This window comes from Schistocerca americana, chromosome 1, assembly GCF_021461395.2.
Source record: "Schistocerca americana isolate TAMUIC-IGC-003095 chromosome 1, iqSchAmer2.1, whole genome shotgun sequence".
Taxonomy (NCBI): Eukaryota; Metazoa; Arthropoda; class Insecta; order Orthoptera; family Acrididae; genus Schistocerca; species Schistocerca americana.
The window spans coordinates 549,659,417-549,682,695 of NC_060119.1; the positions used below are offsets into that span (position 1 = coordinate 549,659,417).

A 23,279-nucleotide genomic window follows, 5' to 3' on the forward strand; every position below is an offset into this window, starting at 1 on the left:
GTTATCTGGTGCATAAAAACTAGGCCAACTGAAGTATAATGGTAAAGGTCAGAATCAAACAAACATGTGTGCAAAATCTGCAATGAAACATGTAGCTACTCCTGAATTTTAATGTTAATTGTCTTGTAACTTGTGTTATTTTAGGTTTTTCTGGCATAGGAAAAATTTTAATATTTCTTTGATATTCAGTCACATGGAGTCACCCAGGAGGGATGATATTTTGGCAGGCTGACTTCTTGACATCTTCAGAAGTTCCTGACGACTGTTTATTCTTTGCTGAGTGCTGCCTTTCTGTACTCTCCCTGCCCCATCCGCCACGGCCTACAGTTGGCCAGTTTTGAGTGTGGACCTGGTGTGGTGGTGGGGGAAGCATGACATCAGAGCTCAGTCAGGGTATTTAGTTGCACTGCAGCTGGCGCCAGTCACAGCTCTCTACCAGAAAGGTGACAATAAATGCTTGTCTTCTTCAAGTGCCACAATGGGAGCAAGTTTCCACATAGACCACACTCAAGCCAGTGTCCTAGGCCTTGTTTAATTGAAAGCCACTGTCTTTATTTATTAACCTGTCATGTAGTCCATTTTCTGCAACCTGTATTAGAATACAATCCCAGAATGTTGTATTGTTACAACAACTTGATGCCATTGTAATTTGTGACATTACCATGTTGTAATTCATGGCATTACCATGGGAGATGTAGTGCTCTGCCATAGTGGGCTTTGTCAGCTGTTCATTGTCTGTGTGGTATCTATGCTCAGTGCATCTCTCCTGCACTATATGGATTGTCTGGCCTACATACATTTTCCTGCAGTGGTAAGGATGCAGCAGTGCCTGGAGTCCTAGGTCATCTTTGACTGGTCCCAACAAGGCCTTCATCTTCGCTGGTGGGCAGTACATGCTCTTGATGTAATGTTTCTGGGCCACTCTTCCAATTTTTGCTGATGTGTTTCTGATATAAGGGATAACCACCAATGCAACAGGATTCTCTTCATCCTCAGCAGGCTGTGGTCTTGGCTTCTTCAGTCTTAAGGTGAGTTGTATCTGGTGGTTGCTGTATTCATTTGTATAAAACATGGCCTGCAGGTGCTACAGTTCGACTGCCAGACCGTCATGGTCCAAGATTTTGCCTGCTCTGTGGACTAGTATGCTTAGGACATTTTCTCTTTTTAAATGGGCTTGACAGCTGAAGATGTAGAAGTACAAATCTGCATGTATTGATTCACGGTAGACACTGTGTCCTAGAGCACCATCTGGTCTTCACTTGAGAAGCACATCCGGAAATGGAAGTTGGTTGTTTTCTTCTATCTCCATCATGAATTTGATAATCTGGTGCTCCAAATTCAGATGTTGCAGGAAGTCTTGAAGGCAATGTCATCTGTGTGCACTGAAATGCTAGTCATTTGCATATCCATTTGTGTAGTACATTTTATGCCAATTTGACGTTTGTTGTAAGCTACTTTCATGGTGTTGCAATTTTAAAGGCCAGCAATGCATATATAAATGGCATAAAAACTAACTTTATGTCAGGTGCAAGTGCAGCTCTTAGTTAAAGGCTCTGAGAAGGAGTTCCCCAAAAGATATATTAAAAATTTTTTCTCAGTAATGGGTTACAAAATTTAAACTATTACGAATCCTCCTGAATATTTCTCATGTGGATTTAAATAATGACAGTCAATGTTTTTGGAACTGTTGATACTGAATGATACTTTTTGAACACGCAGTAGCTAGTCTTAAGGTTATGCCCTGTGATGCTGGTTGGCTCCATGCAGCAAAGGCTTTGGGGGGCTGTTCAGCCTACAAGTGTCCTACCAGCCTCCACAAGATTTTTACATGCTGCTGCTTACAACAGAGGGAAATCAATAGAGTGGCTGACCTCCGCTATCAAATCCCTGTCTCTGTATATCTCTGTTATGCTTTGAAGAGTCATTAATTAACATTTAACATTACATTCTTAAGCAGCAACTGTGCAGATGTAATGTTATTACATTTTACATTATGATCATGATGTGCTCCCAATATGCTTAGTCATAATTAAAATTGACAATCATAAAAACAGCTGTTTGGCTTTGTCAGACATAAAATAATACACATATTAGATGTGGCATATATGACAAGTAATGGATAAACACGCAACCCTTGCATACAAGTTTGGTACTGCAAACATAGAAAATATTAAGCATGCAGTGAAGTTAATGTACACTACATTAAAGATCTCTCCAAAATCTGTAATTTTTAGCATGAGTTCCTGAGATAAAATGTGGGGTAATGTTACAATGGCAGCTTAATATCCTACCTATAGATCTTATCTTGGAGTTAGCATTTGGTGTTATTTAGTAAGTGATTATCAAATGGAAGTGTGCTGCAGTCTATAAACTTCTTAGAGAGCCCTGACACCATAACTCCAATTGGTTAATGTCACAACTTTTCACAGTAAGGAAACCACGAGCTATGCCTCATCAGTAGCAGCCACCCACAACAATGCTTATTCAAATAAATATGAAATTACAGTTAATGTACAGTCTGTAACAAAGATAAAATGTCATTTGCACATGGGTGAGAAACACTAGTGACTTCACATACATGAAGAAGGAGAAAGTTAGTTCCGGTGTGTCACAGTAATACACCATCATTTTTAATGATTGAAAGATGTTTCTCCTATGACCATGGCTGATGAATAATACTCTCTGATGGACAATATATACATAAGAAAATCAAGGCCTGAAAAATCATAATAAAAGCTGTCATTTTAATTTTGTCTTGATGCTTGCAAGGTTTACAAGCATCATAATCAGGTCATCCTTAATTACAGAAAGGAGCACTTAATTGTAATATTAGTGTGTACTGCTTATTGGCCTGTGTTGTAATGTTATGTACAAGAGTGCTAATGATTGCAGTAGAAGAAACATGGAGATACTTCCACTATTAACACAGTATTACTTTGACGAACGATGGGTGTTTCAGTGCTGAATACAGTCTTTTTGAATACTTGTATCAGGATGACAGTCATTGTTATAGTGACAGTGTCTAATCTAAAGATGTAGAAGCTCTTAACAAAAGAAAGAAGGAAGTTTTTTGTTGCTGAGAAATTTCTTTGACATGCCATACTTCAATTTGGTATGCATGTCGTATATACAACTTGTTGTCTATGATCCAGACTATTGTGAATACAGATTTAGGAAACATCACAACATTAAAACTGATTATAATTTGTAGAACATGAAAAACTGATGTGGAATATTTTCAAAGTCATTTAGTGACAAACAATAAAGTTCTTCATATATTTGTTATTTGATAACAGAACTAACTTTTATCATATATCATAACCAATATTTCTTGTGTAATTTGAAATATTTATCTTATATTTGTTTTCTTTAACAGGCACCGTTTATCTGGCATGGATATGACATTATCAGATTATGATGGCAGAACAGCTCTACATCTTGCATGTGCAGAGGGCCACCTAGATTGTGTGGTTTTCCTGTTGGAGCATTGTGGAGTGCCACATGATCCAAAAGACAGGCAAGTTTGTCCATTATCATTTTCATGGTGTCAACTTTTCAGTGCATTGCAGACATCATGTTCCTAAATTTCCTCTAATGTTACCTACCTATCTTCCTCTAGATCATTGCCTCAATATTTTCTTGCCTCTTCAAACCCAGCAGAGAACTTCTCTGGCCCACCAACCATCCACGCACCTGACTACATGTCCCTATTCACCTTTGTTTTCTGTTCATTGTAGTCATAATTACATCTTCCATGCAACTCAGTTTTATGATTTGTTTGTTCATTTTTCTCTTACAGCTAGTCATCTCCAGTATGCATCTTGCTGTTACGTACCAAACAGCCCTCAATCTAATAGTTTTTGCATTATTGTATAAACAGTCAATATTTCACTGTCATCAGTCAAGATTGATACACACTGATTATAAAACTTCCTTTTTAATCACATCAGAAGTTTGGTTTTGAAAACTGTATTTAGTCTGCCAAAACAACTTCAGACCATTTTTGCTCTTCATTTTATTTCTTTCTCCGTCCATCCAGTCACTGTCTTCAACTAATACAAATACAAAACTGTTCAACTGGTTCTATGACTTCATTGTTAATTTGAACTTACTTTTAATATGTTTTAATATAGTATTTTAGTCATATTATAACTGATTTTCAGGTAAAATTCCAAACTTGCTCTGTTAACTTCTTTTGTTAGGTTTGAAGGTTATCTCTACCAGAGATAATTAGGACAACTTTATTTATTACTTTATGGGAAACGGGAATATGGATAACTGTATACATAACAAACTGTTCCCATAAATGTCTATACATACATATACAGGGTTATTACAAATAATTGAAGCGATTTCACAGCTCTACAATAACTTTATTATTTGAGATATTTTCACAATGCTTTGCACACACATACCAAAACTCAAAAAGTTTTTTTAGGCATTCACAAATGTTCGATATGTGCCCCTTTAGTGATTCGGCAGACATCAAGCCGATAATCAAGTTCCTCCCACACTTGGCGCAGCATGTCCCCATCAATGAGTTCGAAAGCATTGTTGATGCGAGCTCGCAGTTCTGGCACTTTCTTGTTAGAGGAGGTTTAAACACTGAATCTTTCACATCACTATGCGTGAAACGTGCCCGCACGCGTTCAACCGTTTCTTCGCTCACTGCAGGCCGACCCGTTGATTTCCCCTTACAGAGGCATCCAGAAGCTTTAAACTGCGCATACCATCGCCGAATGCAGTTAGCAGTTGGTGGATCTTTGTTGAACTTCGTCCTGAAGTGTTGTTGCACTGTTATGACTGACTGATGTGAGTGCATTTCAAGCACGACATATGATTTCTCGGCTCCTGTCGCCATTTTGTCTCACTGTGCTCTCGAGCGCTCTGACGGCAGAAACCTGAAGTGCGGCTTCAGCCGAACAAAACTTTATAAGTTTTTCTACGTATCTGTAGCGTGTCGTGACCATATGTCAATGAATGGAGCTACAGTGAATTTATGAAATCGCTTCAATCATTTGTAGTAGCCCTGTATTTCAGCACAAAGGAAGATACACATGTACACTGTACAAGGTACAAAGGCTGACTGGAACATTAACATGGTGGCTCATCAGAGCAGTTAGAGTTCAAAGATCATGCATAACACCCCCCCACCCCACCCCACCCCCCACCCCGCAGTACGGAGTACGGCCTGGGAGGTCGCGTGGGCGTCGGCATCAGGATGAGTAATGCAAGGCGGCAGGCGCACGGCTGAAAGCTCCATCTCTGTCAGGGTGGCATGTGAAGATGCGGTGACAGGCATCAGCTAGCCCAGGAGTAGAGGTGTGGGGAGGGGTGCGGCGTACGAGTGTGCCTGCCCCTAATGCAGATCAAGCCGTCTGTGGAGATGAACACATGAACTCTTGATGGATCACACTCTTGGGGGAGAGACAGGTTACACACTATCTTGACATCTAGTTCCTCGTTGAGTGTTGAGTCTGCAGTGTATGTACGGAGCACGAGCACACGGTCGTCAAAAGCAACAATCGACACGTCGTCGACATGGTTAGATGGTACACTGCAGCACAAGTTGAAAGTCGGGCAGCAAGTCTCTCCAGTAGATGAAACATCATCAAAACCTGCGCATCGGGTTGACGATGACATGCTTGGGAAACCCACGAACTGTGGTGACGAATCATCAGAAGGAGAAGACCCTAACATGGGATGAGCTAACTCATTATCGAGCTTCGTAATGGAAAATTCATCCAGATGGTCCAATTGGGATGGCAGAGGTTGCATCAGAGTCCACGAAAGGAGGCTTGAGCCTCTGTTGCGGAACGGTCTGCAGACAATCTTTAACCATAATGTTGAATGTCGTCTTGCCCCTCCGGAGTACTTCAAAGGGGCTGAGGTACGAGGATTGCAGGGGTTGTCTAACGGAATCATCCCTGAGCATAGCGTGGGAGCAAGTGTTGAGTGAGGTTGGCACGTAAGTATCCGGCGAGGAATGACTGACAGGCGGGTGTAGCCGTGCGTGTCTAAAGTGGGTACGTATTCTACTAATAAAGTCTGGGGAGGTGGGGACATCCTCGGGTGCTTGAGGCAGGATAAGTTCCCCATGTAGAACTGGGTTCTCACCAAAAACGAATTCAGAGATGGTTCCCAGTAAGTCAGGTTTAAAGGTCGAACAGAGACTGAGTAATACCCAAGGAAGTGCCTCAGACCAGAGGCAGTCATGGCACCTGAGTGCTGTTTTAAGGGTGTGGTGTCATCGTCCCACTAAACCGTTGCTTTGCAGTTGGTAGGCTGTTGTATGAATTTTTTTAATACCACAAAGGTAACATAGAATTGTGAAAAGTGCAGACTCGAACTGTCGACCCTGATCAGTGGTGATGGTGGACGGGCAACCAAACCTAGCGATCCATGATGAGATGAAACCCTTGGCCACAGTTCAGATTCTGCTATGATGTTGGGTAAAGGAACAGCTTCCACCCAATGAGACATGCGGTCGATTGTGGAGAGGATAAGAGGATATATCTGTGGCCCTCTGACGGTGGGAGAGGGCTGATAAGGTCTATATGTACATGACAAAAATGTCCTTGTGGAATGTCAAACTTGCAGGCAGGGGGGGGGGGGGATGTGTGGTGTCCAATTTTGTTGGATTGGCAGGAAATGCAGCTGCGTGCCCAGGTTTGACAGTCCTGCTTAACATTTTTCCATACAAAACACTCGGTGATGAGGCATGTGGTGGCGTGGACGCCAAGGTAGCCGAGGTTTTGCAAGGTATTGAAGGCTTGTTGGCACAACGTGGGAGGGGAGGGAGCAATGGCCGCAGAGTGCCGGTAGAAGCAATGGCCGCAGAGTGCCGGTAGAAGAGTTGCACCCTACTTCATCCAAAATGCGAGGGAACTTGGCTTTAGTAAACACAAGCTATGTCTGGGGATCTGTGAGGAGAGCTTGAGATTGCTCGTCAGAGGCCTGGAGAGCAGCAGGGTCGGATAAATCAATGATGTGTGAGACAGTATTGATCTGCAAAAAGAAATCAGCAGGGATGTTTTCTGTGCCTTTGATGTAGCGTACGTCCATAGTAAACTGAGAGACCAGGTCGAAGTGGGGGAAACACCGAGGGATTGGGTCCTCGGGAGGGTTGCAGAAGGCGTCCACCAATGGTTTGCGGTCAGTAAGGCTGAAGGAAGAACGGCCCTCGCTGTCAGGGCGAAAGTGATGGCTTCATAGACCGCCAGAAGTTCTCTGTCAAAAGCAGAATATTTCTTCTGTGCTGTAGACAGTTTTTTAGAGAAGAAATGAAGGTGTGGAATCACGTCGCCTTTGCATTGCTGTAATACTGCCTCGACCGCAATGTCGCTGGTGTTCGTCGTGATGAACAACTCGGCAGACGGATCGGGTTGGGCGAGTATGACGGTGTGAGTTAACACTATCTTTAGAGCCCTCAAGGCCTATAGCATAGGTTCAGTCCAAAGGACTGGCTTAAGGCCCAAAGTCTGTTTGCCGAACAGTGAGTCTGTCAGCGGAGCCTGCACAGCGGTGGCAGAAGGTAGATGTCAGTGGTAGTAATTTATAGTACCCAGGAAACACCGGAGTTCTTTCTTTGTACATAGCCAGGGGTGTCAATGATGTGATAGCCTGCACGCAGGATTTGGGAGGCTGTATTCCATCTTCGGAGAGGGTGTAACTCAAAAATGTCACAGAAGACTGGCGCAATTGGAATTTATCTTTGTTGACCTCAACACTGTTGGAGTTCAAGGTCTGGAGGACCTGGGATAAATGATCTTCGTGGCCCTCAGTCGACTTGCTGAAAATGAGGATGTCATCCAGGTATGCAAAGCAGAACTCGAACTGTCATAAGATCGAGTCAATGAAATGTTGCCACGTTTGTGCCGCATCCTTTAAGCCGAATGGCATGAAGTTGTATTGGAACAAACTAAGTGACATGATGATAGCAGTCTTTGGAAAGTCTTCTGTCGCTACAGGAATCTAGTGATAGGCATGTTTACAGTCAATCACACTGAATATTGCGGTGCACAATAACATATGGGTGAAATTGTTTATGTTTGGCACTGGGTAATTGTCCATGATGGTAGGAGCATTTAAGCATCTGTAATCACCACACTTTCGAAAAGAACCATCGTGTTTGGTGACGAGGTGAATCAGTGAAGACCAACTGCTGTCTGATGGTGTAGAATCCCTGCCTCCAAAAGTTCATTAACTTGCTGCCGGGCCACACACAACTTAATGGGGTTGAGGCGTCTAACCTTGTGCCTAATAGGAGGGCTGGCAGTGGTAATTATCTTGTGTGTCATTCCGTCAGTGATGAAAGAGATTGAGAACTGCACACGATGCTGAGTAATGTCCTGACATGAAGTTTCGGGATGAGTGGGGTGCAATGAGCCATAGCCATTAGCGCGAGTGGGAAAAGGCAGCACAAAAGTCACATGCCTATTACATCTACATCTACATCTACATCTATACTCCGCGAGCCACCTTACGGTGTGTGGCGGAGGGTACTTATTGTACCACTATCTGATCCCCCCTTCCCTGTTCCATTCACGAATTGTGCGTGGAAAGAACGACTGCTTGTAAGTCTCCGTATTTGCTCTAATTTCTCGGATCTTTTCGTTGTGATCATTACGCGAGATATATGTGGGCGGTAGTAATATGTTGCCCATCTCTTCCCGGAATGTGCTCTCTCGTAATTTCGATAATAAACCTCTCCGTATTGCGTAACGCCTTTCTTGAAGTGTCCGCCACTGGAGCTTGTTCAGCATCTCCGTAACGCTCTCGCGCTGACTAAATGTCCCTATGACGAATCGCGCTGCTTTTCGCTGGATCATGTCTATCTCTTCTATTAATCCAACCTGGTAGGGGTCCCATACTGATGAGCAATACTCAAGAATCGGACGAACAAGCGTTTTGTAAGCTACTTCTTTCGTCGATGAGTCACATTTTCTTAGAATTCTTCCTATGAATCTCAACCTGGCGCCTGCTTTTCCCACTATTTGTTTTATGTGATCATTCCACTTCAGATCGCTCCGGATAGTAACTCCTAAGTATTTTACGGTCGTTACCGCTTCCAATGATTTACCACCTATGGCATAATCGTACTGGAATGGATTTCTGCCCCTATGTATGCGCATTATATTACATTTATCTACGTTTAGGGAAAGCTGCCAGCTGTCGCACCATGCATTAATCCTCTGCAGGTCCTCCTGGAGTACGTACGAGTCTTCTGATGTTGCTACTTTCTTGTAGACAACCGTGTCATCTGCAAATAGCCTCACGGAGCTACCGATGTTGTCAACTAAGTCATTTATGTATATTGTAAACAATAAAGGTCCTATCACGCTTCCCTGCGGTACTCCCGAAATTACCTCTACATCTGCAGATTTTGAACCGTTAAGAATGACATGTTGTGTTCTTTCTTCTAGGAAATCCTGAATCCAGTCACAAACCTGGTCCGATATTCCGTAGGCTCGTATTTTTTTCACTAAACGTAAGTGCGGAACCGTATCAAATGCCTTCCTGAAGTCCAGGAATACGGCATCAATCTGCTCGCCAGTGTCTACGGCACTGTGAATTTCTTGGGCAAATAGGGCGAGCTGAGTTTCACATGATCTCTGTTTGCGGAATCCATGTTGGTTATGATGAAGGAGATTTGTATTATCTAAGAACGTCATAATACGAGAACACAAAACATGTTCCATTATTCTACAACAGATTGACGTAAGCGAAATAGGCCTATAATTATTCGCATCTGATTTATGACCCTTCTTGAAAATGGGAACGACCTGCGCTTTCTTCCAGTCGCTAGGTACTTTACGTTCTTCCAGCGATCTACGATAAATTGCTGATAGAAAGGGGGCAAGTTCTTTAGCATAATCACTGTAGAATCTTAAGGGTATCTCGTCTGGTCCGGATGCTTTTCCGCTACTAAGTGATAGCAGTTGTTTTTCAATTCCGATATCGTTTATTTCAATATTTTCCATTTTGGCGTCCGTGCGACGGCTGAAGTCAGGGACCGTGTTACGATTTTCCGCAGTGAAACAGTTTCGGAACACTGAATTCAGTATTTCTGCCTTTCTTCGGTCGTCCTCTGTTTCGGTGCCATCGTGGTCAACGAGTGACTGAATAGGGGATTTAGATCCGCTTACCGATTTTACATATGACCAAAACTTTTTAGGGTTCTTGTTTAGATTGTTTGCCAATGTTTTATGTTCGAATTCGTTGAATGCTTCTCTCATTGCTCTCTTTACGCTCTTTTTCGCTTCGTTCAGCTTTTCCTTATCAGCTATGATTCGACTACTCTTAAACCTATGATGAAGCTTTCTTTGTTTCCGTAGTACCTTTCGTACATGATTGTTATACCACGGTGGATCTTTCCCCTCGCTTTGGACCTTAGTCGGTACGAACTTATCTAAGGCGTACTGGACGATGTTTCTGAATTTTTTCCATTTATGTTCCACATCCTCTTCCTCAGAAATGAACGTTTGATGGTGGTCACTCAGATATTCTGCGATTTGTGCCCTATCACTCTTGTTAAGCAAATATATTTTCCTTCCTTTCTTGGCATTTCTTATTACACTTGTAGTCATTGATGCAACCACTGACTTATGATCACTGATACCATCTTCTACATTCACGGAGTCGAAAAGTTCCGGTCTATTTGTTGCTATGAGGTCTAAAACGTTAGCTTCACGAGTTGGTTCTCTAACTATCTGCTCGAAGTAATTCTCGGACAAGGCAGTCAGGATAATGTCACAAGAGTCTCTGTCCCTGGCTCCAGTTCTGATTGTGTGACTATCCCATTCTATACCTGGTAGATTGAAGTCTCCCCCTATTACAATAGTATGATCACGAAACTTCTTCACGACGTTCTGCAGGTTCTCTCTGAGGCGCTCAACTACTACGGTTGCTGATGCAGGTGGTCTATAGAAGCATCCGACTATCATATCTGACCCACCTTTGATACTTAACTTAACCCAGATTATTTCACATTCGCATTCGCTAATAACTTCACTGGATATTATTGAATTCTTTACTGCTATAAATACTCCTCCACCATTGGCGTTTATCCTATCCTTGCGGTATATATTCCATTCTGTGTCTAGGATTTCGTTACTGTTCACTTCCGGTTTTAACCAACTTTCCGTTCCTAATACTATATGCGCACTATTTCCTTCAATAAGAGATACTAATTCAGGAACCTTGCCCTGGATACTCCTGCAGTTTACCAATATTACGTTAACTTTTCCTGTTTTTGGTCTCCGAGGACGGACATTCTTTATAAACGATGATAATGTCCTCTCTGGTAAGCCGTCAGGTATTTTATCGTTTCGCCCAAGGGGGGGTCCCTCTAACCTAAAAAACCCCCGTGTGCACGCCACACGTACTCTGCTACCCTAGTAGCTGCTTCCGGTGTGTAGTGCACGCCTGACCTGTCTAGGGGGGCCCTACAGTTCTCCACCCAATAACGGAGGTCGATGAATTTGCAACCATTATAGTCGCAGAGTCGTCTGAGCCTCTGGTTTAGACCCTCCACACGGCTCCAAACCAGAGGACCGCGATCGACTCTGGGCACTATGCTGCAGATATTAAGCTCAGCTTGCACTCCGCGTGCGATGCTGGTTGTCTTCACCAAATCAGCCAGCCGCCGGAAGGAACCAAGGATGGCCTCAGAACCCACAGCATGCTCTTGTTTGGAGAGGTCAGCTGCACGCACAGCATGGAGCGGATCGGGGTGCACAGCGACTGTCTGTTGTTAGCTTTGCCTTGAGTAACCAGCACGGGCGAGAGAGGCGTTGGCATTGCGCAGGGAACAGTGATGGCCGCCGAATCATGTGGTTGGCGCACAAGAGAGGGGGAATGTTTACCAACACGCGGGGCGGCTGCCTGCGAGGTGGATGTGTCGCATCGCGCATGCGACTGTCATTAGAAGAACTGTTTGAAACACATGGCACAACACGTAACGGGTGTGTGGTGAGTGCAGAGATCACTGAACGTAAATCGTCACACGCAGTGAATGTTTTTGAACTAATCTGATGAGTGTCTGTGCTGGTGTCTGCTGATGAAGGTCAATCAGGTGAAGGAAGTGTGGATTGCAGTTGCAGCAGCAAGGTACGAGCTGTGGTGAGCTCGTCGAAACTGTGAGCAATGCGTCACTTCAACTCATCATTTTGCTGACAGAGTTGCGGCGCCGCATCATACTCTGACAGTAGATTAGTGACGCAGGTCACAATTTTGTCTTCGAGGGTGGGGCACTCGCATATCAAATCACATGTCGTGATGGAAACAGAATGACGAGCATAAGTGCCTGAGTACGGTATCTGAGTGTCAGAACGGTGGTGTAGCACTGAATCTTGGACTATGTTCGGGGAGAGTTTGTAATGGGACAAAAAATCCATACCGAGAATTGGTTTGTTAATGTCAGTGATGTAAAAAGCCCACGGGAAATGTAGAGAAGGAGATAGATGCACCATAACTTTAGCAGAGCCAACAGTTTGTAATGTTGATTCGTTGACAGCACATAGAAGCAACTTCATTGGTGAAAAAATGGGAGGAAGCAATGATGTAGGTGTGATGGACATGTCAGCACCTGTGTCGACTAAGAAAACAAGCCGTGTTGAAATGTCGGTCACGTATAAATGAACGATCAGCCAAGAGGATGAGTGGACGGAGTGCAATGTTTGAGGAAGTCTGTGAAGTTCCCAGTATGACTCGGCATCTTTTAGATCCTGCAGTCGGCGTTTGGGTGCTGGCAAGGTAATCCACACTTCTTGGCCTCATCCCCAAAAATCTTGTGGTACCAACAGTATGGATGAGCTGGATGTGACAGTGGTGGTGATTGTGACAGCAGAGGAGGTTTGTCCTTGTTGATCCATTCCGGAATGTAAACTGGGACATATGGTGCGTGTGCAATTCTTGAGTGTTTGGAAAGAGGAGAGAGCAAATGAGTACTGCCCAGTAGTGTAGATGGCGTGGAGACGGAACGAGCCCTACCTCTGCCCGCAGACAGCCTGTAAACAGGCGGTGTAGTGCCAACCAGTGGTGAGAGGTGTGCTGGTTGTTTTTGTCGCAGTAGTGCATACAGCTGATATGTGATTTGAAGGCGAGACCTTATAGACTTGAAGGAGTGTGATAGCAGGTGTATCTGCAGGTTGGTAGGTAACTTGGCAGACCATACCACCCACTAGGTAACGTCCGGCATTATGTTTTCACTCACAAGTAGCTGAAGGCGGCGCCAGAGTTGTGACAGAGTGCAGTCTCCCAGGTGTTCCTCGTACAGGATCTTGATTATTAATTCCTGTGGTGAGCAGGCGTGTTGGTCCAATATTGTCTTCTTGATGAACTCGTATTTTGGTGGTGGCAGTAACCCAGCACTACTGGTGTGGCCATGCTACTAGCAAACATATCCTGAACAACAGCCAGTTGCAATGTCCTTGGTGAGTCACAGAAGCACGACGCAGCAGGCACGGTTGGTACCATGGGAACGAATGGGTGAGCGGCACGTGAAGTAGGCCTGTAAACTGGACCAGAAGTTAACGGCGCAGTACTTAAATTATCCACCTCAGAAATGATGCAGAAGGCCGACGTGGCAGGCGCAGATGGTACTGAGGAAGGAGCAAGCGGACGTATGGTCGGAATCGAGGTCTCCCATGAGTGAGGGGGGGGATGGCAGGGGGGAGAGGGGGGGGGGTTAGTACTTGGTGTGGCAACAGCGAGAGTATTCTGTGCACATCGGAGACACACCCTGTGTGGTAGGACCATAAATCACTGGTGAAACCTGCTGGCGGTCACATTGTCATGGTACAACGTTCCTGGATGGCGAAGTGCCATCGGGTGTGCTCGAACCCACATGGCCGAGAAACTGGGTGACAGATCTGGTGGTTGAGCCTGGCAAATTTGATGTATAAAAATGCCCGTTATTAAATTGTGAGGAAGGTAAAACTGGCATAGCTTGATAGCAGTTGACCGCATGTACGTTTTCCATGAATGGCGGCGTTGCACGTGGCACTACCGTAACCACGTTGTGGTGTGTAGAGGATCAAAGCACATGTGCGTATTTGGATCCCTTTGAACACAACATGAGAGATCGATAGTTACACAATTCTGGAAATCGTCCACTTCTGCAAAGTTTGAGGTTAACTTCGTTGGAGACCTCAAATCACTGTCCATTACTTCGGGGTCACCAATATGGGAAACGGGAATATGGATAACAGTATACACAACAAACTGTTCCCATAAATGTCTATATATACATATATTTCAGCACAAAGTAAGATACACGTGTACACTGCACAAGGTACAAAGGCTGACTGGAACATGAACATGGCGGCTCGTCAGAGCAGTTAGAGTTCAAAGATCATGCTTTACGTGGTCGATGTGACCTATGGACGCCACAACTTCATTACTAGGTCTGCATCATTTACCAGTCATGACTGGACAGACTGCATCAGCGTTACATATGTAAGATTTGGTTACAATTTTACACAAAATACAGAAACGTATTAACAATAAGGGCAGATATAACATATTAAGACAATATTATTTTGTCCATTCACTTTGGTCAATATTGAAAAATTCCCCAACAGAATATAATGGGTGTTCTTTCAAGTCCTGTGCAATTGTCCTTTTGAACAGTCCTAGTGGCAGAGACGGCACTTCTCGGTCCAGTGTATTGAACATTTTTAGGGCTACCATTGGAAAACTGTCTTGCGTTCCAGTCAGTCGACAACTTGGTACTTCAATGTTCCTCTTGTTGTGGGTGTCCTGATTATGAATGTATTTCCTCATGCTGAAATCACCTTGGTTTTCCTTTACACTGCTGAGGCATAGAAATACATTTTGGCTGAATACTGTCATTATTCCTAACCTGGTAAATATAGGTTTTGCAGTGCTCCTGTTTTTTACTTGATGTAATAATCCTGAGAGCTTTTTTTGGACATTAACGCCTCCTTACAACCTGCAGTGTGTCGCCATAACAGCAGACCATAATTAATATGTCTATGAAAGAGTGCATAATAAACTCTTAATAGGTACTGGTCAGGTAATACACCTTTTAGTCTTTTTAGCAGGTATATAACACGAGAGAGCTTGTGTGATTGTTCATTGTCAGTTTGCCGTCTGTCATAAAGCCTAGTAGTTTGACAGCCCCCATGTTATCCTGGCAGCTGACATTGCTGAGACTGCATATCATGTGTTGTGTTTTTTCCTGATTCATTTTTATTTTATTTTCGATGAACCACTCTTTAATGCTTTCAAAGAGCACATATGCTGCCAACAGAGCTTGTTCAGCCATTTTCCCTTTGGCAAAGAGTGTGGTATCATCAGCAAACTGTAGAATGTCGTAGGTACAACTTACATTATTGACATATATAAGAAACAGGATAGGTCCCATGACGGATCCCTGAGGTACACCATGCTCCAATTTTTGCTCTTGGGAGGTTGCTCCATGCACTGATACTATTTGTCTTCAGTGCTTCCTGTGCTCCCCGTTTCTGCATCTTCAATACCATAAAACTTGAGCTTATTAATCAGTATCTTGTGTGAGATGCAATCAAATGCCTTCTCAGGTCACAGAATGTCAATGTCACACTCTCTCTATCTTCAAACCCCTCCCTTATCTTTGTGATTAAGTCCAGTACTGCTGTAATTGTTGACTCTCCCTTGCAAAAACCATACTGTGTGTCCTGGAAGAGTTTAATGTTTTCGAAGTAATTTTATATCTTTAGCAAGAATGAGTATTATTGAAATAGGTCTGAAGCTGGGCACTTTGCATGAGCCGCATTTTTTGTAGACTGGTACTGTCCGTGCCACCTTCAGGAAATCTGGGAAGATACCAAAGATAAACAGTTGTTAATTACTGTGGCTAGTGGCTGAGCAAGCTCTGGTATTATTTTCTTCAGTACTGTGTAGGGCACACCATAGATATCTGGACACTCTGAACACTTATAGAACCTCTCTATTTTTGCAAGGTCCTCAGGGTGTATTTCCTCCCAGTTTTTGAATGTGCAGCTTACACTTTTTATATTGCTTGTGGGATCTAAGCCTGAAACTGGAATTTCATTTAAAGTAATATCCACTACCTAACAATGTACTGGTTGAAGACATCAGGACTACCAGAATTTAAGATGGAAGTAGGCTTCTTCCTGTGCTCATTTACCATATTCCATGCTGCTTTACATGGATTATGGGCCTCTTTAATGAACTTGTCATTGTGTTTCTTTTTTGCATCCTCCACTGCCTTTCTGTAGATGTTTTTGGCTCTTAAATAGTTACAGTGAAGCAAGTCTTTAGTTGGAAGATCTGTGGCTGTTTTCATATGGTCTCTGAATATTTTGGTGATGCATTGTAATTTCTTTAGCCCAGATGTATACCATATCTTCCCTTTAATGGTTTTTTCCCTTCCTTGTGACTTGCTTGCAGGGTTCTTCTTGCGGATTTCTGGGAAATTTTCATCAAATTTTGTTCTTAAGGTTTGGAACAGACATTCAAATGAGTCATTGGACCCTGATTCTGCAAATTTCTGTTGCCAGTTTACACTAGACAGTGCTCCTTTAAGGTCATTAAATCTTTCTTCTTTGATAACCCTTTTACTGAATGTGTAACTTGAGTGCCATGTGATTGGTTGCAATTTACTTTTTTCTCTCCATACTAAGCTCCTGTGGTCTGCAATCATTGGTTCAGTTATACTGATATTATATTCCCAAGTACTGAGGTTGTGACAACTGTGTCTAGACATGCAACACCTCTTGTTGGGAGTTGCTTTGCTACAAACAACCCATAGCTGTTCATTAAATTCATGAGAACCCCTCTTTAGTACTTCCACTCCCTATGTGTATGTTGAAGTCACCACACAATTTGAGTTTAGATTTAAGGCATGTAAGGTAAGATAAACAGTTATCCATGAGTTCAATAAAGTTTTCAAAGTTACTATCAGGTGAATGATATACAGAGATAACAGTGAGCTCTATGTTTGGTAACATTAATGCAGCTAGTTCAAGATCCACATCTGTACAAAAGTTTTTTAAATCAATTTCCTTTACACTAAGATTTTTGTTTCCATATATGGACACACCACCATGAGTTGCAGTAGTTCTATACCATGCATTTGCCATATCCAAATACTCAACAGATTTGTAATAGTCACCCTCTGCTTCAGTCAACCAGTGCTCACAGATACATAAAACATCTGGTTTCACTTCTACAAAGAACGATAAAAGGTCCACTTTGGTTCTTAAGCACTGTAAGTTTTCACTTGCTATAACTAAATAATATTACTGTTATCACCAATGTTCCTTTTTATCTGATAGTCCATGGTCCCGATTTTTGATTTCAGGTTTATTTTACTGGGGCATTGGTTGATCTCTGGGATAAAAAACGCCTTATTACAACATTCTTGGGCCATATGGCAGTGTCCATTAGCTTATCTTTTAGATGGAAGTCTACAACAATTTTGAAGCTGTTGTTCACACCCTTAGTTTCTAGTTTCTCTACTTGAAAGTTGTTGTAACCTGGACAGATTTTCTCCAGAAATCTCATTACATTTTGAGTTGTTGTGCCATTTTTCACTTTTCCTAAATGAAATCATGCCCTTTTCTCTCCAAATAGCACTACTTGCTCGTCACCTGTGCCTATTATCAGATTTTTGCTGTCCCTGACACTTGTACTTCTGACTGAACCTATGGAAGATGATTGGTGTGTAGGTCTTCCTTTTTCTACATGTTTCTTAAGTGCCATATTATATAGTATTTTTGGGTTTTCATGTACATTCTGAGTCATTTCATGGATGTTGTTGGTTTGTTGTTCTGCTGTAGCAGACTAGAATTGCTTATCTATCAGTTCTTTTCCTGTAATGAACCTCACCAGTCTGTATTTGTATTAGGTGTCACAATGCTATTTTCTTGTTTAGCTTTCATTTTGTCAGGGGAAGTATTGTTCACACGTCGATGTTGCATTGCTCCATGGATTCTTGACTGTATATTATCACTATTCATGTGTTTTGACCCTCCTAGAGTTACAGCAGTGTTGATTACTTGTCCATCCTCGGTTTGTTTTCGAATACATGTGGAAGGTTGTATTGTACGCTTATTTGACTTGAATATTTGAATCAGAGCTTTGTGTTACAAACTCAATAATCAGTTCTTGATTTGCATGTGAGCATTTAGTGTGGGCCATCTTTAGCAGTAGATACAATGTTTTTCTGCACATTTCGACCTCTTTCTTTACTCTTTTTTTTTTTTAATGATGACCGTATCAGGCATGACACTAGGTTTTCTAATCTAGAATATGTGATCATCAAAATGAAGATGGTTCATATATGTTCCATTAATATAGATTCCTTCTTTATTTTTCCAGTGTAAGGATTTGAATACTTCCTCTGGAATTGACGAGAATAGTTTCTGTTGCGATGTGGTTTGAACATTATAGGCAAAATGCAAATTACGGAACAACTGTATTCATAACTCACTGTACAGAAAATAACACGCAACTAGGAACCACAGACTTGGAAACATATGCATTGCAACATCTTTGGCACCAAAGATGTTACATGTCACTAAAATTTGGATCTCAACATGCCCCCTAATTTTTACAGACAACTGTAAATTAAAAACTGAGGCTTACATTCTTGGTTCCAGGACTGAAGTCCTTCAACATATTTCTCATGCTTTAGTGCAGAAAGAGCCATCATTAGTACCATCATATATTCTGATGGCTGATATTCTTGTCGAGCTTGACATATGAAGTCCCACAGTCAGTTTCCCTTTCATTTGTTGTTCTGACTACAATGTTCCAGATATAATTTTTCAATTTCACAAGTGACCTGGTTTCATCATATATAGTCTCAAATCGTTCTTGATGATGTGACCATGTAATGCATCATTGATAATTGACCTCTGTTATATTTGCAGTGAAGTTCATACTATGAACTGAAACATCTGGCACAAACTTGAGCAAGTGTGATGCTTGAAGAATTATTGTCTTCATCTCATGATAAGTCATCAACAGAGATGAATATTTGGTCTGTAGTGATTGGAAGGCTGTCTTCTTTAAAGCCATAGAATGATTCATCATCTGACAATGGCTCTGATTCAGTGTGTGTATTAACTTTGAAATCCACTCCAATGGAATTCATGTTGATGCCTCCTTTTTGGCGATGAACTGGTTTGTTTTCATAGATGTCCACATAAGTTTGTTTGGCTCACAAGTGTCATGACCAAGGAACTTCACATCTCTTGACATGTGAATCCTGTGATCACTCAGTACCTATACTTGATAGGCTTTTGAACAGTTGGAATAGCCTACCAAAATCCCTCCTTTGCCTTTAGGATGAAACTTTCCTTGGTTTGGCAGTTTATCCAGGATGACTGCATTTTGACCAAATGTATGAAGATGATATACGTCAGGTTTTCCCTTTAGTCACCACTCATATGGAGTGCCACCAGAGAGTCCTTTAGCTAAGCAATGATTTCAGATTAGTTAGCTGTGTAGATTGCTTTGGCTTAAAATGATATTGGTAGTCCTGATTCAAGCAGCATGCAATGAGTCCCTTTAACCAGTGAATGGTGTTTTCATTTGGTGACACCATTTTGCTGCAGTTTATGTGGAACCGTTAGACATTACTGTATTCCTGATATTCTGAGGATGGAGTCCATTCTTTCATTGCAGTACTCAACTAGGTTTCTCAATTCAAAAAAATTGCTGACAACTTCTCCTTGATGTTGAAGGAAATAGACTTGAAACCATCTCCTGTGGTAATCTATAAACATCTCAAAATATCTTGCACCAACTTGAGATGTTTCATCCGATGGCCCACCCACATCTGAATGGATTAATTCCAGAAGACCATTTGAGTTCCCTGCTCATTTAGTGATGAGAATGGACATGATTTTTCCTTCAAGAAACATAGTTTATCTAGTGAGATCGACATGACTGAATATCACATCTATCACATACTCATTTTTGAGCATCTTCATTGTATCTCATGAGTTCAGGTGGCCTAATTGACAATGCAGATGTACATATCACTTTTTTGTAACTTTTGGCACAGCAGTAATACATACCTTGTCATGATTTTCTTGTAAATAAAACAAGTTACCAACTCTACTTGCAATCCATTTGACTTTACCTTTAGTATCTCATGCAACTGCATTAGTTTTGTCAAATGTCACTGTGTAGTGTTATCCACAACCTTTGCTACTGCAATGAGATTGGCTACAAGTTTTGGCATGTATAAAGTATTTTTCAGGATTATGGGGCTGGCACCACTGGCTGTGTTTGCAATGTGTGTCACCTTTAGCTGTTACTTGTGTAGCACTGTTGTCTGCAAACACTGAATTCTCTTCCGTTTCTGTCACCTGTGTGAACCCTTTTGAATTGTTGCACATGTCTGATGTGCAACCATTGTCTTTGTGCCAAAAAATGTTGGAATCACAAAACTTTTGAGCTAGCCATTCGTAGTGGAACATCAATGAGCTTTGTTGACAATGCTTGCTGCTTGCACACTTAATTTCTTTTTGGGAGAAAAAAAACACTCATCTTCTTTGTGTTGCTTCATTTTACAAAAGTTGCATTTGTACACTGATTTTTCCTTTTTTTATTTTTCTTTGAATTTGTCACTGTATTCACAAAACTTTTTGACTTGTTCATGAAATGTTTACTCAGTTTAATGAACATTGCGACACTCACACTTTTATTGTGTTTCTGAATACTTGCATTGTGCTCTTTCAAGATTTTTACTTTTAGCATTTCGGCATCTGGTGAACTGTCACAGGATTCAGTAGCACATCTAAAATTGTTGTAGCTGTCTGGTAAACTGAAGAGCAATGTTATTGGCAACAGAGCACCAGTTATTGACAATAGAGCACCATTTATGTCAACATACATTGCTTATAACTTGTCCACAGCATCGAACTATTCAGTAAGATGATGTGTCACATCATTACTAGGTTCCTTTTTGTGAAGTGTGAGGCATTTGTGCAGGGTTGTTTGGTGAGCAGGTCATTTGGATGTATAAACTGATTCTAGTTTAAGTCATACCTGATGTGATGTAGTGCAATTCCTTCCTTACTTCAACACTGTGGGATGGATGGATAAAATCAAGTCTGCTTTTGCTTTTGTGTTTGTCACTAGCCATGCTTTGTAAGCAGCTTCCACAGCAGAGAGCATTTCACTCTCACCAGTAACTGCATGTTGTGGAATGTCTCCAGAGGTGGATCCCCATGTGTCATTTTTGACGAGTAATGCTTTGATTTGTATTTTACATGTGTTGTAATTATCACTTGACTTTTTGTCTAGTCAAACTCTGTGTTCAGCTGTCATGTGTGCCGTATTCATCGTGTTAATCAACTTTTTTATTTCTGCACTTTTCTGGTTGCGAATTTAAGTGTTCCTCTAATCGCAAAATGTCACCTTTTCCCATATGTAGGAAAATATTGGGCTGGTTCCCACATCCTGCTTCAGATACATGATTGGTAAACACTTTAAAAAATGCAATTTACACTAAACACAGACAGATAGTGTATACAGATCATTCCATTGGGGGGAATGGTAGGGGGACTTGCAAGTAGCTTTAAAATGCCCCTGTGAGTGGCAACCTCATTGTATTAATAGCCTATATAAGGGTATGGTGAGTTCTCTGTGGAATGGGAGAAGAACGATACCAGTCATGGGCCCGTTTTGGGTGGATAAAGGGCACTGAAAATGAAGGTAGGATTTCTAGAAAGCAACTTTATAAATGAGTGTTCAAATATGTACACATAACCCATGTGCCCTCCTGTTCTGTGTTCTCTAGTTCTCTTGTCCCCCCTAACCCTTTTTGCTGGCTGATTTTGGTTTGAAGGATAGTGAACTTAGCATAATGATCAGTATACTCTTTATTGATATTTCCAGCCTTATATCCATGCTTCTGCATACTGATGGAGCTAACTCTGATCAGGGATCTGGTATGTTTCAAAGAAGGCATTCTGTTATAGTTTGCCCACAGAGTCCTTTTGAAATCAATATTGGGTGTCTACAGATTATAACAGTTTTATTAAGTTTTTTGATGAAGTGAAGGCCATTTGCCAGTTTCTAAGGAAAGTGCTTGTGTTTCTTTCAGGACTTCTGTATAGAAGAAAAGTAGGTATTTTTAAAATAGTAAGATCTATCACAGATACTTCAAAGACATGCTCTATAGGTAGACTTTCAATGAATAGTTCCATTCTTATCAAACAAATACACATGTTACTTCAATAGCAGTAGTTTTTCTACATAAATATATTGTCAAATTAAAACCATAAAGCACTGTTAGGTTATAGTTTCTTTGGTTGACAAGTGCTCACTGAAGCTCATTATAGATACATGTTTCATTCATTGGACAACAATATTCAAATAATGGAAAATCCAGGATGGAATGTAACAGTATTATGAAAAAGAAAGTTGGTACTCACTACATAGTGGAGATGCTGAGTCACAGATAGGCACAGCAAAAAGACTGACACAAATAAAGCTTTCAGACCCTAAGGCCTTTGTCAAAAATAGACGACAGGCACTTACACACATATTCAAGCAAATGCAGCTCTCACACATTGTGTGATGGCCTTACTGGGTGAAATCTTTATTTGTGAAAGTCTTTTTGCTGTGCCTATCTGAAACTCATCATCCTCAGTATATGGGCAGCAATACTTCAATTTCATTTGTCTTATTTGACATGGACTGAAATATTTGATGAATTAGGGTGAAATTTGACTGCTTTGGACTGGCACATTTTACTGGACACTTACCTTCATGCAGGCAAGACTATGACGGAACTATCTTCTTCTGTGGCCACTAAAAATCATGACTTCTTACTTGAACAGAAAGGCTGATATCTCTTTGATGTTTTTGACTCTTGTAAATTTGAATGGATCTTGGTTTTATTTGAGCTCAATTTCAGTTCTATTGTCACTGGCTGATTTTTTGTATCTGGGAGTCCGCCAACACAAACTCAGTTTGAGGCTACTTCCTTGTTTGCAATAGACATATCTGATCCTGTTACTGACACCACATTTGGAGCTTTGTCCTCAAATTTTGGAGAAGCTGTGAAATTGTTTGGGGACGACAGGTATTGGCTTCATGCAGACTTGATATTTCCCAGATAGCTGCTAGGTTATAATGTTCTGGGCCCCAGCTGGATAATAGATCTCTTCTTTTAGCAATCTAATTTTCATTTCTGCCGTCATGGTGATGATTTGATACTGCTACTTGTTTTCTGCTATTACTACTAAATTTTAATTTTAAGGAGTTGCTTTCAGTTGTATTGGGAG

The 23,279-nt window shown here is 41.6% G+C and overlaps 1 protein-coding gene across 4 annotated transcripts in view; it reads left to right on the forward strand.

Moving 5' to 3' along the window:
* The window catches only part of LOC124624733 (glutaminase kidney isoform, mitochondrial), a 127,224-nt gene that overhangs the window by 102,695 nt on the left and 1,250 nt on the right, over nucleotides 1-23,279 (forward strand). For all 4 annotated transcript variants that reach the window (XM_047149125.1, XM_047149126.1, XM_047149127.1 and 1 more), the window contains one exon: nucleotides 3,377-3,517. In XM_047149125.1, the coding sequence (XP_047005081.1) occupies nucleotides 3,377-3,517 (141 nt within the window). The remainder of the gene's footprint in view (nucleotides 1-3,376; nucleotides 3,518-23,279) is intronic.